Source organism: Euprymna scolopes, chromosome 19 (assembly GCF_053919585.1).
Source record: "Euprymna scolopes isolate OS-2025 chromosome 19, ASM5391958v1, whole genome shotgun sequence".
NCBI classification, from domain to species: Eukaryota; Metazoa; Mollusca; class Cephalopoda; order Sepiida; family Sepiolidae; genus Euprymna; species Euprymna scolopes.
The window spans coordinates 11,882,030-11,900,395 of NC_136500.1; the positions used below are offsets into that span (position 1 = coordinate 11,882,030).

An 18,366-nucleotide genomic window follows, 5' to 3' on the forward strand; every position below is an offset into this window, starting at 1 on the left:
ACAATCACAAGTACTAGAGGTATACGTAAAAGATATTTTTTGACTGGTTTTGAACTGCTTCTGTCATGTTGCCATGATGGCTAAAGTACAACCAGTGATGTGCAAAGGTCTGGTGATGTCCAGGGCCAAAGACTCAACTATAAGTCCTAGTACTGAAGAAATATTATGAGAATGGAAAATGGTTTGAATATTGATATGATTTGAACAAAAATGTCGCATAGTTAAAAATAACAAACATATGCAGAGGTCTATGTAAAAGTGGGTTGTATCTGTTCTCGACTGGGGAAACAGAAGAAAGTATGTGATGTTCTATTTTTTTGCCATTTATTGACTGCTTCTATGTTGTTACTATGTTGGGTGTCCATTTTAGGAATACTGTGTGATGTAAACTGCAGTGCTCATAGCCCTGCAAGCTAAGAACTATTCTGTAAATACAACAAACGTTGCGACATTTCTAAGCGACAGGTTGACATCTACTTTCATAATAAATATCAATTGGTTAAGTGCTTGTTTACGTTTTTAGAAATACAAGAGGAAAGTTTGTGTGCGAAAAAACAATGTTTTCAAATTCTATTTTTCAATAGGTGGTCATTGGCTTGCAATTGTCACTTCTGATTATAATTAGTGATCACTTTTTCTGATATCTCTGGTTTATCTTCCTCTGGAGCAATCTGGGATTTTTTTGACAAGGTGTTAACCTTCCACAACCAAACCTGACCCACTGAGCCTGCCCAGCAAGGCAAACCAGCATTGCCTGAAACCAAAGACAATGTTACAGGGTGCAATTTAATTTATTGTGCTACTTGTAAGCATTGGATACATAATACATGTGATAGAATTATTGGTAGATTGAAAGAGTTTATGAGCAAGAAGAGTATGACAGTGGAGACGGATGAAAATTTAGATGCAGAAAGTATATCTGGATAGCAAAGGTATTGAAGTTGTTGAAAAGTTTTGTTACCTTAGCAACCTTGGAGTACGGGGAGATGTAAATGCCCATATGATTGGAAAAACTTTTGTCTTAACTGACCAACAGAGCGTTACTGCTGTTGACCAAGAGAACTGTATAAGTCTTGTGTATGCAGTCCAATATATTGAAGTGAAACCTAGCCAGTGAAGAGAGAAATTACATAAAAATGATGCGATAGATATGTAAGGTGTGTCTTAAAAGCTAAATGTTTTGATGACCCCAGAAAAAAATTAAATCTGGAAATATATGGAGATGTGTGCAGAACAGATTTTGTTGGTTTGGTCATATTGAAAAAATGAAATATATATATCTACACATGTTTATATATTATATAAATATATAAAGAACATAAGAAATTATGACGTCAAAATTAAATAAATTTTATTAAATCAGCAAATCAATAAGAAAGAAAACTTTTTGGCCATTGTATTTCAAAGCCTAATGCTTCTCATCAGAAACAGAAAATAGCTAGGTTTATATATTAGGTTTTAGAACTAGTAGATGTACAACTGTCAAGGTAGCAGATTCAGTTTACAGGGAAAACCTGGGAGTCATAGGTTGTTGACTAAAAATGAAGATTATAAACAGCAAAATGAGAAAAATCATTAATACTGAAGATTGTTTTTCTGTTTCTATTCTATAGGAGACGCATGAACTGCGAGTGAACCAATTGGTGGGCAAAGCTGAAGGATGGCAGAAAATGAGCGCTGTGACTGTTGACAAAGTAGGAGTGTACTTCCGAGATGCCCAATTGGATGAGAAAGTGATCCGTAGCCAGGTATCTTTTGAGCCCTTAAAACAAGGAGTGCTCAACTTCTCCACCACCTACCGTGCCGGTGATCCGCCATCTCCTGCTGGGGGTAGACGTAGAAGTGGGGACACTCAACATAATGAGGTATCAGAACCTTACAGATCTGTGTTCACGATTGAGTGTGACTTGCCCAGCCTCCTCTATCTTGTAGCCTTTAAAACAACAGCACACCTTCCTCTTTTCTTACACAAATCTTTGTACATGTATTTTTGATTTTTAGGTAAACAAATTACATGCTTACAACAATCACAAAGTTACTGTTTCAGTCAACTTATGACCTCCCCCAAATATATCCATCTTTATTACTCCCTCCTCCTTTCTTTCATTAGAGTTGTAAATCACATGACTAAAGCCTTGAATTAAAATTAAAAAACTCTTGTTTTTTGCTTTTATTTTAAGAACGCTTCATTGAAATCAGAAGGTCATCAGTTGACTGAAACAATAGTTTTGCTATTGTTGTAATTTATTTACCGAAAATAAAAATATCTTGCTCTTTTTATAGAACACTATGAATAACCTTCTTAGATTCATTACTTTTTTACTTTTGGATACCTTCAACCTGGAATAATTATATATATATATATATATATATATATATATACACACACACAATTAGCAATGTTACACAGCATTGCTCAGAAAGTAATGTAATCCCTATATACTCAAATTCTCAGTTCTGAACCTCATATTACCATTTTTACTGTATTTATAAGTTTTAAAATAAAGTAATCCATAATTTCTGTCATTTATAAATTGCAGCCACAGATCCCACAATATCATCAGGCAACATTCTAAAGCAACTATTAGATAAAATTTCACAAGTGAAATCTTGTTGGATTTTATTAGAGATTTTTATTTTTAGTTGGATCCCCAGTAAACTATAATTGGAATTGATAATTGGACTCTAGTACCCCCCCCCCAATGAAATTAAAAGAACAGATTTGAATTTTCTGTTAACATAATTTCTATAACAGTAAAGCAAGCTTTTATATATATATATATAATCTCCAGGGTAAGTTTTATGACAGTGTATGCCAGGTCCTCTCTTTGCAGCATAATAGTAGATCCATGATTAGATCTGCAATATAAGTTAAGTATTTTGGTTCAATTGTGCTCTAAACAGAAACCTTCATTTTCAACATGCCCATCTTATCCAAGAACCTACTATTGATTTTATATGCTTGTGCAGTGATAAAACTTTCAAATTGCAATGATAACACTTTTCAAACACACTTATGATGTTAGGCTGTATAAAAATGTTAACTTCGATTAAAAATTGGACTGTTCCTTCCTTAATTGAATTTTTTTGAGTATTGATTTTCGATACTCATTGGGTGTATTTTAATACAAAACCATCTAAGAAAACTCCCAGACATATAAGTAGATTTGTGTGAAATTAAAAAAACTATCGGCTTAGCCATTTCGAAGCCATTAGAAAACAAACTCGCACACATGCATACACACAGACAAAATGCTTTTTATATATAAGTAGAGATAGATATATATATATGACTAGATGATCTGTAGTATATTATGTTAATGTTGGTATGTTGAGCAATGCTGATTTAGGTGCGATGCAGTTGGAGATTTTTTCTTCACTATCACTTCTGCACAATAAATATTCATTGTCATTTGAAATTGAACAGAAAGAATTAATAGAAATGTGCATATGTATAGATACCTCCTCTCAATCATAGTAGACAATGGATCTCTTTTGTAAGCATAGTTGCTTGAGTTGTATTGTTTCTCAGGGAGTTTCTAGTGAAGCAAGAATTGTGTAATCTCTAACTGCACCTCTTAAATTAGTATTGCTTAGATCCAGTAGGAAATATTCCAGGACAACTATAAATACTGTCCTAAAATATATTAAGCAAAAAAGAATCAATTTAGTTTTTGAAGTTTTGATAGTAAATTGAAAGTGTTGACAGTAAATTGAAAGTGTTGACAGTAAATTGAAAGTGTTGACAGTAAATTGAAAGTGTTGACAGTAAATTGAAAGTGTTGACTGTAAATTGAAAGTGTTGACTGTAAATTGAAAGTGTTGACTGTAAATTGAAAATGTTGACTGTAAATTGAAAATGTTGACTGTAAATTGAAAATGTTGACTGTAAATTGAAAATGTTGACTGTAAATTGAAAATGTTGACTGTAAATTGAAAATGTTGACTGTAAATTGAAAATGTTGACAGTAAATTGAAAGTTTTAAAGGAAATATAAAATTCTATTCATTATTTTGAAAGTTTCTATAAAATCATCACTTAGTCTTCTCTTTAGTAAATTTTCCTTTACTCGTTTTTATTCATTGTCTGACTCTTGCTTTCCATGTGGTGACACTGCAACCTACACCTGAAGGTCTTATTATGGTTCAAGAAATTTTTAAATTCCCACAAATAATATTTTGAAGAATTCATCCAATATCGTCATTTTGGTTGTTGTTTCGACCACTTTACCCTTCTTGTGTATTCTTTAGGTGTCCGTCGTATTTGTTAACTTTGATATTTTGAACCTGCACTATTTTTACATGTGTTTTATTTTGTTCATTATTGGTAGATGAATTCTGGGCAAGCCACTCACAACGTCGACAGAGTGTTCCGGATTATGTTTTTGATAACTCTTACATGTAGAGAAACCAACAAAAGAAAATGTTACTAATCTGTTTCTAATGTAAAAGTTTAGATGCTTTGCTTTTTTTTCTGTGCGTGTTAAGTTGCATGGCTTCCTGGTTTATAGACTTGCTCTATAACCACAAATGGCAAACATTAGCAAAAAAAAAGCTTCTAAATACGAGGTGTCTTCATAAGTTTCCAGACTTTTTCGTGTGGCTAGTTTTATTGATAGTGCATACATGAAACTCTAGTTTCCTTTGAAGTAATCTCCTCTGGCTGCAATGCACTTGTATCATTCCAACAACTTCTGGAAATCCTCATGTGTGAGCTTGTCGATGATCCTCATCACAGCCTTTTTCATCTTGTCTCATAACAGTCTCTAAGGTTTTCTTTGAGCTTAGGGAATAACCAAAAGTCACAGGGAGCAAGGTTTGCACTATAGAGAGGGTGAGGAACTGTCTTGATGCCCATCTTGGTTAAATAGTTTGTGACAAGGATGAAGCACCTTTGGGACAAACTTTGTGTAAATCCAGTTCCCTGTGAATAATTGTGTGTACAGTTCCCACACTGACATCAAACTGTGCTCATTGTCTCTATAGACACGACAGTTCTTATCCATGAAATTCTTTATTTGGCCAATCAACTCTGGTATTCTGACTTTCTTACCACACTTATCATCCCTCACAGACTTCCTGACTTCCTTGAATCTCTTATGCCACTCAAAAACTGATGCTCGATTCATGTGTAATGGTCCAAAAGCCGTCAGAAGCATTCCATATGTTTCTGTGGCATTTTTTCAAGTTCAAAACAGAATTTTGTTGCTTACCGTTCTTCTAAAGTGTCTTCACGTCCACATTTCATTTTTTAGGTTCACCAGCTGTAACAATCAGGCTTTAGTAGAGTGCATTCCAATTCCTGCTGTAGCTGTTCATTTGAACCTAAAATCATAAAAATTGGTCAGTCACCTCATAAGATGTATAGCAATAAGATAGTGAATTTTCAAGAGTCGACGACAATTTTTTAAATGTCCGTACTAAAAGTCTGAAAACTTATTGAAAGCAACTCGTAACTTGTGTTTCTAAGTTTAGTTTATATTTTTTAGAGCGAATGTTTTTATGACATCACATTTCTTTGTTGAACCATTATAGAAATACACAATTCTAACATCATTTATCTGAAAAAAAAAAATCTGTTTTAAGATATCAGAATCTGAACATGTGGAAAGGCAAATTTGTTTTTGATTCTTTTAAAATATTTTTTACAACTATTTCAATAATTTAACTTACATGAAATACTTAAAAAAAAAAAGATTTGTTTTATAAACAGTTCCAAAATGATGAAATAATTATATAAGCTGCAATGAATTATAAAAAGATTGTCATATTTTTACATTCTAAATTTAATGTCTGTGTGTGTATGCTTTGTGTTGGTATGTTCCCAATAGAAAGAAAATTTAAAGAATTTACATAAAACTTAAGTGTATTCTTTTGTAAAATTTACAAGGGAAGACAATGGAAGTACTTCTGAATGTTCTAACCATAACCCCTTGGGGGGGTTGTTGAGGACTTAATTTCCTTTAATTTGCAAATATGTCCGATTTTTATAAAATATGAATTACATGTAGAAAAATTGAAATGAAAGGCAGCCTGAATCTGAAAGTTCCCTTCTAACCTAAGGATGCTATGGGAGCCGAATCTTCAATAAAATTTAAAATCTATCCTACAAGGGACATTCCAAAGGTAATGCCTTCTATTTATCGTTCCACCCAAATGGATCAGAAAGGGATGCAAATTGCATTGTTATAATGGCTGAACTCGTACATCTGTAACCTAAAAGTTTCATCTCTCTGTTGCAGATATTGATAGTTTGAAACTCTAAGAAAATAACCTCTGTCTGAAAATAATGTTGTCAAAAGCAGAGAGGAGTCATTGAATTCCTGGCTAAAGTGCATTGAGAATGGTCGTGACTATGTAGAAAAATAAATTTTGGAGAACTAAAGGTCACTCATTTTAATGGTATTATTCTTGTCTTTGTGGCTCTTCAACTTTTTGAGTTAATAAGGCTTTACTTTTGCAGCAACCCTTATATTTTAGTGAAATTGATATTGTGTATAAAATACCTTGAAGAAGGTAATGGAAGTGGTTCCAAATTTCTGTTTTGTTTTGAATATCTACATGTCTCCACCTCTAAGTGACCCAGGGAGACAGGACCCCCTTAAAATTAAAAATACATATATCCGATTTGAATGAAATTAAAACTATATGTATAATAGACTAATTCAGAAAGTTTTTCAACTTTTTAATTCTTCCAACTATATTAATGGGGAAATGGCAGAAAAGGGCAGTAAACAAAGGAAGTGTTATGAAAAAGTACATAATATATGAAACAAATTCTGAACCACTTCCATTGTCTTCCTCGACTAATTTTATACATGATATAAATTTCACTAAAATATGAGGGTTGTTGCAACAGTAAAGCCTCCTATTTTTTTAACTCAAAAAAGTTGAAGAGCCACAAAGACAGGAATAGTACCAGTAAAAGAAATGACCTTTTGTTTTTGGAGGTCAGATATATCTCGACAGGGTCAAGCCATTGTCATGAATAATATAGAAGTAGGAACTCCTTCTTTCAAAGTGGCAAATGGGACTTGTTTGGCCGAAAATAATTTTAATGTTGCTCCCTGTGGAGCTTCCTTATGTAAAACTTGTAATATTCTTATAACATCGAAAGAATATAAGTCAAATGTGACTAAAAAAATTTATCCAGTTATTAATCATTCTAAAGAAGATTTGTAATGTAGGTCACAAAGTTTAGTCTACCTGTTGTGCTGTAAAAATTGTAATCTACAATACATAGAGGAAACTGTAATGCCTCTAAATAAACGCATGAATTTGCAGAGGACTAGCACTAAGGGATGTATTCATGTTGTTAAACATTTTAAAGAAACCTGTAATCAGTCGTCTTTTTCTATACAAATAATTGAAAAATTTTAAAGTAATGGATATAATAGTTTATGAAATGTAGATAACGATATCCTAAGGATGTGTCAGGATAAGGAGGACGAAATAATTAAAAAAATATACTTGAATGTGTAAATGAAAAGGTTAAATGTATAAAAAAATTTAAACACCCTAGAAAAACTAATCCTCTTGTTAAAAATTCAGAAATACTGGAGGAACTTAAAATACTTCAAGATAAGTTTGTAATAGTTTCGATTGATAAAGCAACAAACAATATAGCTTTTATATGTAAAAAATATTATATGCAACGTTTATTGATAGAAGTAGGAATTATAGGTAACGTTTCAGATACCTATAAAGTAAGTAATATTAATTTAGATAGCATTATTCTGAATAATAGTATCATTAGTGAAAAAGTAGGATTAAAGTTAGGAGAAAAAAACGAAAAGCTTCCATGTATGTATTGGATACCTAAAATGCACAAAAATCCAGTTAGCACTAGGTTTATTGTAGATTCAAAGACGTGCATTACTAAACCTTTAAGTAAAGCTATATCCAAAATATTTAAATTAATTATAAATCAAATAAATAATTTACACCAGAAAAGAAAATTCTATAGTAATATAAATTTATTTTGGGTGATAAATAATTCACAACCAAAAAAGAAAAATTAAATAAGATAAACCCCAGAAAAAAGGCAAAATCTATAGCGACTTATGATTTTAGTACGCTATATACTAAACTTTCACATGAAAAACTTATAAAAGTATTAAATGATAGTGTTGATTTAGCTTTTGAAGGTGGCAAAGGTAAATATATAGACTTTTCAAACTCTAAAGCTTTCTAGTGTAAAAATAAAAATAACAAAACTAGTGTTTCTAAAGGTATTTTAAAAATACTTAGAAGTCATCTTATTAAAGAATGCTATTTTCAAATAGGAAATAAAATATTACTCCGAACGATAGGTATCCCAATGGGATTGGATCCTGCACCATTTTGGGCAAATCTGTATTTACATAAACTCTAGTATGTATATATATATATATATATATATATATATATATATATATATATATATATATATATATATATATATATATCCATGTCATCATAAATAAAAAAAATGATATATTTAAAACATATAATTTTCATGGGTGTAGGAGATTTATAGATGACCTTATATGTATAAACGATAACGATGAATTCGAAAAAAATAAATATCTTATATATCCAAAGGAGTTAGAATTGAATTGTGAACATAGAGGACAACAGGCTACATTTCTGGATTTAGATATAAAAATTGAGGATGGAATTTTTCTTTATAAAATATTCAATAAAAGAAACTCTTTTCCTTTTCAAATAGTTTGTATGCCGCATAAAGATAGTACCTGCCCTGTTTTTATGTTTTATGGAACCATTATGTCAGAGTTTTTGAGAATAGCTCGCGTTACTTTAAAATTAATAGATTTTATACCACCAGTTTCTAACTTAGTAATAAGGATGATAAAACAAGGTGGGAATAAAATTAAAATATTTAAACAGTTAAATTAAGCATTTGTTTGTTCTCCTGATGCTTTTGAATCTTATAAAATTAACTGAATATATTAATAAAGGAAATCCAAAACTATATTAGTAATGTATAAAATGTATTATAAATATAATTTTAAAAAAATGTATATATTATAAATATTTTTAACCTTTATATATTTTTAATTTATAATTGCCTATTTTCAACTTGTATATAATCATTAAATATTTTTATTTATATTTGTATAATTCATTTAATCTTGTATAATTATTGAATTAAAGCATTTCATATTAAGAAATTCTGTTAAATACTGATAGAATTCCAACACAAAATCAGGTGAAAGTAAATTTGTATCGTACACACGTTACTGTGGGTGACGTCACCAAATTCAGCCATTCTTGGGTCCCCGAAGGTCACTTGATACTTGGCAGTTACTCTAGCAAAGGCTCTGAATGTTAAAAGGTCCTGATCCGACAAATTGCCACTCTTTCCACATTGTATAAGATCAGGAGGGCAAATCGTTCAGCACTGGTCACCAAAGTCTGTATCACTGGTGAATAAGAAGAAAAGAATAACATATTGATGAATTTTGCATAAAGCAAAATAATTGTTCAAAGATTACACAACTTTGATCATTCACTTAACATTCTAATGTTTGTGTCGATGCTGCGTTTTTGGCGAAGTCTGGTGGTTTAGCTATCTTAACTCTAACTCGCGAGTCAATCTTTAAACAGCATAGATTCAATCAGTGAGCAGAGCTGAATCCTTGAAGCTCACTATTATTAATTGAAAACAAGAGAGGCATAACTCTGCTCCTCCCTCCAATGGAATTAATTCATAATTCTCAATAGTACATTATCGTTTCAAGTTACCAGTAATAATCACAGTTTACAATTCTGCAAAAATTTGACTTGCAAGACCTTGAGTGGTCAATGGGTCTTTAAGTTCGTCCTTCTTTCCTTCTTCGTGAGTCTCAATCTTTTACTGTTACTCTGATGGGGTAGGGGGTATTCCTCCTCCCCTTGAGGTGGGTCTCTATAATGATAAATGCGATTTCTAAATTTAGGTTAACCAAAATCCTTCTTTGTATAATCGTTATCAAAATTTTAACCGCGGCAAGTGCCTTTTGACAGTTAATCAATCATCAACACTTCCCTCCCCTATCTCATTCCACCACCCACAATGTTGGTGATCTTTCTGCTTATTCGCTTTATTTCAGTTTTGATAAGCAATTTTATCGGTTGACAGTTTCAAAAACCTTATTGATCGGTGCTAAACTCAGTCAGCCATATTTCTTGTTTATTTATCAAGTCATTTTTAACATCTACTCTTTCATGTCCATTTATTTGATAATCACAAAAGTTATGTTTTGTTTTGTGGTCTAGGCAAGACAGATGACCAGACATTTTGAAGACTGTGTTGGCACAACAACACACAATTTATATAAACACTTTTACTCTTTTATCATAACATTGATAATTCCTATTTCCCAAGTTCTTGGAAAAAGTGAAATTAACAAGACTCTTTATTATCGGATCAACATTCTTCTTTTCCAATTTAGAATAAGATGATCAAGACTCTTTCTCTTATCATGTCCCAACAATTCTGGCGATCAGTTTGAAAGCAAATTGTCCTTCACCCAAACCCAGTGCAAACGGGTTGTAATTTGATCTGATAACACTTTCACATCAACTTATGTGCTGCACTGTTTTTGATTGGCTCAATTTTGTTATTAGTATTGGGTTTCTGGGTTCTTTCTAGAATTATATACTTACAGGAGGAACCAACATCCATAGTGAAAGTCATTTTATGGACTGACTTGATTCCAATTTGGCAATTTTTCAAGTTGTCAGTTGATGTCGGTATCTATTTCACCACCTATGCCTTAATTTGCATATTGCTATCTTTTTTTTTTTTTTTTTTTTTGTGAATTTCATGACAAACAAAATGTGCCAGAACAGTTTTTTCTCTTTTTCTCTGTGCAATTTTATTCAGGTTTTTACTGTAAAAATTGAATTTGTAAAATATTCATTTGTACCTTTTTTTTTTTTTTTTAAACAAATGAAATCTTTAGTTGTAGAATGTTTATCTTTTCAAGTTGCTTAATGTCACATGAAACTCGCAGTCATTGATTCGTAACACGTTTTTCTATTTACAGAAAGCTGTTCGGAGACAGGCAGCTCTACAACAACAAGTAGCTCGCTTTGTTTTTGATGTCACACAAGAAGGCAGTGCACGCAAAGTGATCACTGTCAGATCTGCGCTGATCATTGTAAACAAACTGCACATGCCTGTTAAGATTTCCATGTATTTGTTTGGTGGCTTACGTAAGTGGCAACAACTCAATTTTCAATAAAGACTTTGAAAACTCCGTCTTACTTGCATAACATGTTATCTATTTACATCGTCGTTTAACTACAGACTAATGGTTGAAATGTGGATTATTACTTTAACACCTTTAAAACTAAGTGTCTCACGTTCTGTCACTTGCTTGAATCTGGGGTTTCCCCCAGTTGAAATGAACAGCTTTATCTTTGAGGAAACCCTTTACTTTGATATGTTCCTATGACTTGCTTTCACTCCAAATCCAAAACAAAAGACTTGTATCCAATCTGTTGACAAAGTTATATAAGAATCAGATACGTTCGAAAATGGGGGAATACTGCTGCCACATTTGGGGAGACATCACTGAAAGCATGCTTTGCTGGCTAAACAGTTTATAATTGATTTCAAAATTTTCCATTCTTTACAACCTTTTCACAAAGTCTCTTTTGTTACTTTAATGGCAAGTGCTCAATTTAACAACAATCTATGCCCCTCCCTCCGCCAGAAAGCATTCATATCAAGAACTTGCTTTGTTACTGCAATAAAAAAAAAAAAAATTTATTCCTCCATGTACCTAGTATCAGGCAAAATTTCCATGAACAAAGCTTCTTTTCAATAGCTTCTCATCTGTGGAACATATTGCTGCAGGACTGCTTCCCTGCAGATTGTAGTAGTTAAAAATTTGTGCAACCTAAAGTAAAAAAAAAAAAAAAAAAAAAAAAAAAAAATTCCTGGCCTTAATAACCCTGCAGCAGTTGATGGGCCGCAAATCGATCATTCTTGTAACAGGCAGAACATTCACCGTACTAATTTAACTCTGCAAACAAACCATTCTGTACTAATTTAACTCTGTACTTTCATGTTGTTGCCGTAAGAATTACCACAACCTGGTGGGAAGTGATTTGCAGTAAAAGTGTTCTTCGTAATCAAGCATTCTGGAAAAAATAAACCTGAATACAATTCTAGCTTTCTTGACAAAAAACAAACCTGTATAAGAAAATATAAACCTAACCCGATTCGACTTGATTCAATAAGTGATTAAAAAAAAAAAACCCCGACTTGATCTAACAAATGATTCTAAGAATTAACTTGCTATGAAAAACCTTTTTTAATTCAATGAGCTGGCATTAAATGATCCACATTGGTTGATATGCCATAAAACACTAATAAACCAACCCTGCAGATTGTCTTTAAATATAATGTCATCAGGTTCCTGTTATATACCAATATATTGCAATCAAACTTAATTTGTTTCATTAGTCATCTCCAGTTTTCTCATGAAGTTCTTAACCTTTCAACTAGTTATCATTCCATCTCATTAACTCTTGTCCTCAAAATAAAAATTAAGCTAGTAATTTTGAAAATCAATTTTTGTAACAATAAAAATGAAATCACAATTTTTTTATTTTTAATTTTATTTTTAATTATATTCTTTCTTTTTTTTTATATTAATCTGAAGGAATCCATTTAAAAATAGCATTTGCTTTAACTGATTTTGTTTAGTTTTAAATTTGTTTTTAAAGTTTGTTTAAAAATCCAGTCATGTGACTCAACATTTGCTCTAATGTCACATCTGTCTACATTTTTTTTAAGTTCATTTCTATAAAAATGTTGATTGGGATATTCTTTATCAGCAGAATTTTTGTCTTTTGTGCCAAACATTAAATTTACATAACCCATCTTTTGTTTTGTTTTTTTGTAGAAGAGTCCCCTATGAAGCGAACAACAATCCTTCAGCCGAACGAACAAAGTCCTGTGCCGATTCTTTACACGTCGTCCTCATTGTGTGTACGACCTTGCAACATGAATGTTGAAGAATGTTGTGAGCCACTTTATTGGGACAAGGTTCGAAAAATAGATGAAATATTTGATTACCATCGTGTATGCAACCCTGAACCACCGCATAAAGAATCGTTCAGGTCAGTTGATTGCTATTGTATTTGTTTACAACCTGTTGGATGTGTGCAAATTTTATGTGTGCAATTTTTTATTATCTCCCTTAGTTGTTTGAATTTAAACACTGAATTTCACTGACCTACAATCAATGCTAATAAAACTCAAAACATGCTTTCTGGGGCATGTCAATCACCTACAAACATCTTTATCAATTCAAAATAAATAACTAGTTGACAACTTCATCTACTTAGGAAACTCCATAAACAAGGAAAACTATGCATTACAATGTAGAATAGAAAATACCTTGGTAGCATTTAATCAGTTTTGCAAGATCTTGAAAAACAAAAAATTACCCTCAGATCTAAAGATTTTCTAACGCCAATGTTGTTTTCATACTGCTATATGAAAGTAAAGCTTGGCATTGCAAAATTTGCCAAGAAAAGAAAAGAAACTAGATTCGTTTGATTCCAATTGTCTTAAGAAGGATTTTAGGGATCATATTACCAACCAAGAAATCAGAGATCACATTAACCAGCAAGTGGTATCATTAACCCTTTACTGCCAGAATTTTTTTTTTTCTGCAATAAATTTTTTAATCATGAAACCCACACATGACGGAAGTTAGCATTCAACTGATGCACAAACATAAACAAACCCTCATTCACTTGTTGAACGATGTATAGACCAGTATTTTGAAGACCAGTTGGGCTGACAAACCATAAGAATTTTTTGAAAGGCAACTTAAAAGTACAATTTGGTGGTAAAGCGTTAATATTCTGTAAACAATGTCTCTGGCTGGGACATACCCTGAGATTGGCCCCAGAGAAAATTGTCAAACAAGTGCTTCAATATGGATCTCTGATGGAAAAAGAAGAGAAAGACCAAAAATGAACTGGAAACAGATAGATTTGATTTCAACAGGAAAAAACTGGAGCGATGCTGTGGCTCTGGCTTCAGATTGAAAAGGATGGTATATCTTGACTGCCTCGTGCCGTTATAGGATGTAGGTGTTCCTAAATTTAAATAAGTTTTATGTCATTTTTTTTATTGTATAATGTTCTAGAATTTACTTCCCAACACAAATAAACTCATAGCCTTCATTAACCTCATCCGTAATTTGGATTGATAACCTATTGATAACCAACTTGACTTCATGGAAATGGATACCTTTTTAAAAACTTGTAACATTTTTGTCTGCAATAACAATCCGACATAATATACACATTTGAATGCGTAACTAAACATATTATTAGCAAGAATTTTTATGTCGAGAAGCATCAAATTTTCTCATCAATTTTCATGAAAGGACAATTAATTCCCAAGTTGAACATTTTTTTTATTTATTCTCATTGTTCAATTGTCTTTAATAGAATCAATCGTCATCTGCGTCATTTAGTGATTACATGCTACCAGATCAGGCTGTCTGAAGATACTGGCTTCCTGACCTAAAATGCACCACGCATTGATGTTATTTTTTCCTTTCCCTTTGCAAAACTCAATCATGTTCCGCAAAATAAAAATGGTAATTTGCCTCTACAAGACAATCAAGCCAAACACTATGAATAAATATTTGGCGATGAATTTGAAACATAGTCTTTTCACAAAATTACTGGATTTAGCATGAAATAACCCTAAAAATAACCCTAAAAGCGTTGGTATGCTATAAAACAAACACAACCAAATGAATCATTTTTTTTTTGTTTACAAATTTCTGTTAAAACTCTGCAACTTCTGGCTCATGTGTTGAACATTTTTATGTTCGTATGAAATTACTTTTTATTCTGACATGTACTGAGATCGGCAAAAGTAAGAACTCTTCTTTTCTTCTAGGTTCTGCGTGTCTGTAAGGCGTGGTAAATATCCTGAAGATGTGAAAGATTACAGCATTCCTGCACACACAATCACCTTGCAGCCACCGGTGACCTTATGCAATTTACTCCCCATAGAGATGGCTTATAACTTTAAGAACACTTCCATGGAAGGACGGGTAGAAGCCGGACAACATGCTTCACTTTATCAAGTAAGTTTGATTTTCTTTTTTTTTTACACTTAAGATTATTGGGTTTTGGATTATTTGGATTCTTGTACTGCTATTGTAGTATTATTTTCACAAATGTTTTGGTTGGTTTTAACTGTTGACAGAATTAGGTTTAACATCAAACGATTAAATAAATACAATTTGAAATTGTGTTAAAAACCTGTTGATGAATTTATTTAAAATGATTGTGGCTAAAGAATACCAAATATAAACTGTTTTGGGTTGGAAATGAAAAGGGAACAAGTGATGTTGGCATTTTTATTGTTGAGAGTTGGGTCAAGTGATTGATGTTAATTGTATTATACTGATAAACTTGATGGTAGGTGATAGAATTTTCACAGCTATATACACCACAGATTACGTGAAGATGCAAAAGGATGAGTTTTATGATTGGTTTATTGCAGTAATTAGTAAAGAAGGAAACACTTGTTGCAGGAGATTTGAATATGTTGGAAAGTATTTTGCTGATTTTGGAGACGTGCATGGAAGAAATGGATATTGTGATAGGAATGCAGAAGGAGAAAGAATTTTAGAATTTATATTTGTCACTGATATTTTGGTTGTAAACACCTTTTTTTAGGAAAAAGTAATTTTAGGAAAGTCATCTTGTTATGAATCTGATGCGACAAAGATCGAAGTAAACGATCGGCTGATTAGGAAAAAAAAAGATAAAAAGTTGATGTGGAAGTAAGACGTAGCAAAGAAATCAGTTATTTGCAATTTTATTCTGAAGAAAGATCATACGTGGTTGGAGGTAACAGACCAGACGTGTAGGAGGACGAAAGGACCTCCAAACGCATAGGATGATGATGAAAAATTTGTTAAAGCAAAAATGAACAAGTTTGTTATTAAAGACTTAAGTAGAACATTCTACAAAATCAAGATGGAAGCTGAACAGACAAGGTTTTACAGATATGATGCAAATTTTGGGTGACCAAATAGAGGAAGTATTCAGGACAACTAACCAGATGGAAAGAACAAATATGGAAATTCAATTGAAATGACAATGGTGTGTTCACAACAAATGAGCAGGATAAGATGCTCGGAAATGCTATTATGAGAAATTGTTGAATACCAAGTTTTTTAAGGAGCATAATAAAGGAATAATCTCCCATTTTAAAATTCATATCTGATATGCATTAAATTAATTCTTAATCATTAGACACCAATTAAGCAAGATTACCTGAATTTCAATTTTAATTTTTTCTTAATACCCATTAAAGCCTTAAATTTTAGATATTTTTTAGAATTAAAATTATGTAATGGGTTTTTATCAAAATTTAAATAAGGATTCTAGACATAAGGTTTAGCATCAATTTATATTGATTTTAATCTTCATGAAAGTTGTATAAAACTATTCAGAGAATTCATTTTATCATCTCTTCGTATGGATATTTTTCAACTGGATTTTATTATGAGGTGCCTTCAATAAGTTTCCAGACTTTTTTGTACAAGCATTGAAAATTGTTGTAAACTCTTGAAAATTCAGTATGTTATTGCTAAACATCTTATGAGATGACTGACCAATTTTTATGATTTCAGGTTAAAATGAACAGCTCCAGCAAGAATTGGAATACACCCTACTAAAGCCTGATTGTCACAGCTGGTGAATTTCCAAAATGTAATCTGGATGTGAGGACACTTTAGAAGAACAATATGCAATAAAATTCAGTTTTAAACGTAGAAAAAAAATGCCACAGAAACATATAGAACGCTTCTGACTGCTTTTGGACCATCTTGCATGAATTGAGCCTCAGTTTCTGAGTGGCATAAAAGATTCAGGGAAGGCAGGGAGTCTGTGAGGGATGATGAAAGGTGTGGAAGGAGTAAGGAAGTCAGAACACCAGAGTTGATTGGCCAAATAAAGAATTTCATGGATAAGGACTGTCGTGTGTCTATAGAGACAATAAATGCAGTTTGATGTTAGTGTGGAAACTGTACACACAATTAGTTGCAAAAAACCGCCCCCTTAAGTAAGACACTCTATTAAAACTCCCAATACTAATGATTACTACAATACTATCTCATAGATTACTGTACACACAATAACCCTTATCCCTGAGTGGCCTTCGGGCCTTGATAAGTGGTGACCCCCATGTAAAAAAAAACCCAAAAAAACTGAAGATGCAGAAGATTTGTGCTAAAGTTGTCACAAGAGTAACTCAATCCTTGTCATAGACTATTTGACACTTCCTCATCCTCCCTGTAATCCAAATCTTGCTCTCTGTGACTTTTGGTTATTTCCTAAGCTCAAGAAAAACCTTAGCGGCTGTTATGCTAGAGAAGGGAGGGGGGATGCAAAGACTCCCTGAACCCACAGACACTCTGCATAAAATAACCAAAAGAGTTGACATACTGTAAAACCCAACAAAACAAACAAACTTAGAGGCTGTCGTTATGAGACAATTGAGGAGATGAAAGAGGCTGTGATGAGGGTCATTGACGCCATCACATAAGGGGACTTCCAGAAGTTGTTGGAACAGTACAAGTGCATTAAAGCCAGAGGAGATTACTTTGAAGGGAACTAGAATTTCATGTGTGTACAATCAATAAAAGTAGCTATATGAAAAAGTCTGGAAACTTATTGGAGGCACCTCATATGTGTAAATTGTTTTGATCTTTCAAACAATCATTATGCGATTTAGATGTGCATTAATCTAAAATGAAAAACATTTTTTTTTTTTCCAGGCTGACTTGAGCCAACACTTGGAACTTGGAATCCAACTTGAAAATTTCCGCGAGTGTCATGAATTAGTGATCCCTCCTGGTACCACCAACTATAAAGCCAGATTTGAGCTTTATGACTCTGACCAACGAATGTTGGCACTTACCGTCCGAATTATTGCCCGAAAAGGAGGTGCATTCAAGGTCAGTTTTTAATGAAGACGTCTTTAAGAAGTTTTTAGTTTAAAATCCTTCATTTCTTTATTTTCAGATGCTGAAATTGAATTATAAATATAAATAAATTTTCCAGAGTCAGATCTTTCTTTAGTCTTCCTCAGTCACGTTACTTTTTGAATATATCTTTTTCTCCAACTCTCTAATTCATGCGCAAACTTTTGCAACTGCTTCAGTATAATAGAAAGTAAGTTTTAAAGGAAAAAAATGTTTGACATAGTTTTTTTTTTTTTTTTTTTTTTTTTTTTTTTTTTTTTTTTTTTGAATAACCATTAGTAAAAAAAAAAAAAAAAAATTTAAGCAATTTTATTTTTACTGATTTATCCAAGCATTAA

At 32.2% G+C, this 18,366-nt stretch overlaps 1 protein-coding gene across 6 annotated transcripts in view; it reads left to right on the plus strand.

Moving 5' to 3' along the window:
• Nucleotides 1-18,366, plus strand: part of LOC145303414 (intermembrane lipid transfer protein VPS13D-like) — a 393,527-nt gene that overhangs the window by 252,639 nt on the left and 122,522 nt on the right. For 4 of the 6 annotated variants that reach the window (XM_080144736.1, XM_080144739.1, XM_080144741.1 and 1 more), the window contains 5 exons: nucleotides 1,614-1,865; nucleotides 11,033-11,201; nucleotides 12,902-13,118; nucleotides 14,926-15,115; nucleotides 17,822-18,001. In XM_080144736.1, the coding sequence (XP_080000862.1) occupies nucleotides 1,614-1,865; nucleotides 11,033-11,201; nucleotides 12,902-13,118; nucleotides 14,926-15,115; nucleotides 17,822-18,001 (1,008 nt within the window). The remainder of the gene's footprint in view (nucleotides 1-1,613; nucleotides 1,866-11,032; nucleotides 11,202-12,901; nucleotides 13,119-14,925; nucleotides 15,116-17,821; nucleotides 18,002-18,366) is intronic. The other 2 variants (XM_080144738.1, XM_080144740.1) reach the window with 1 other exon arrangement.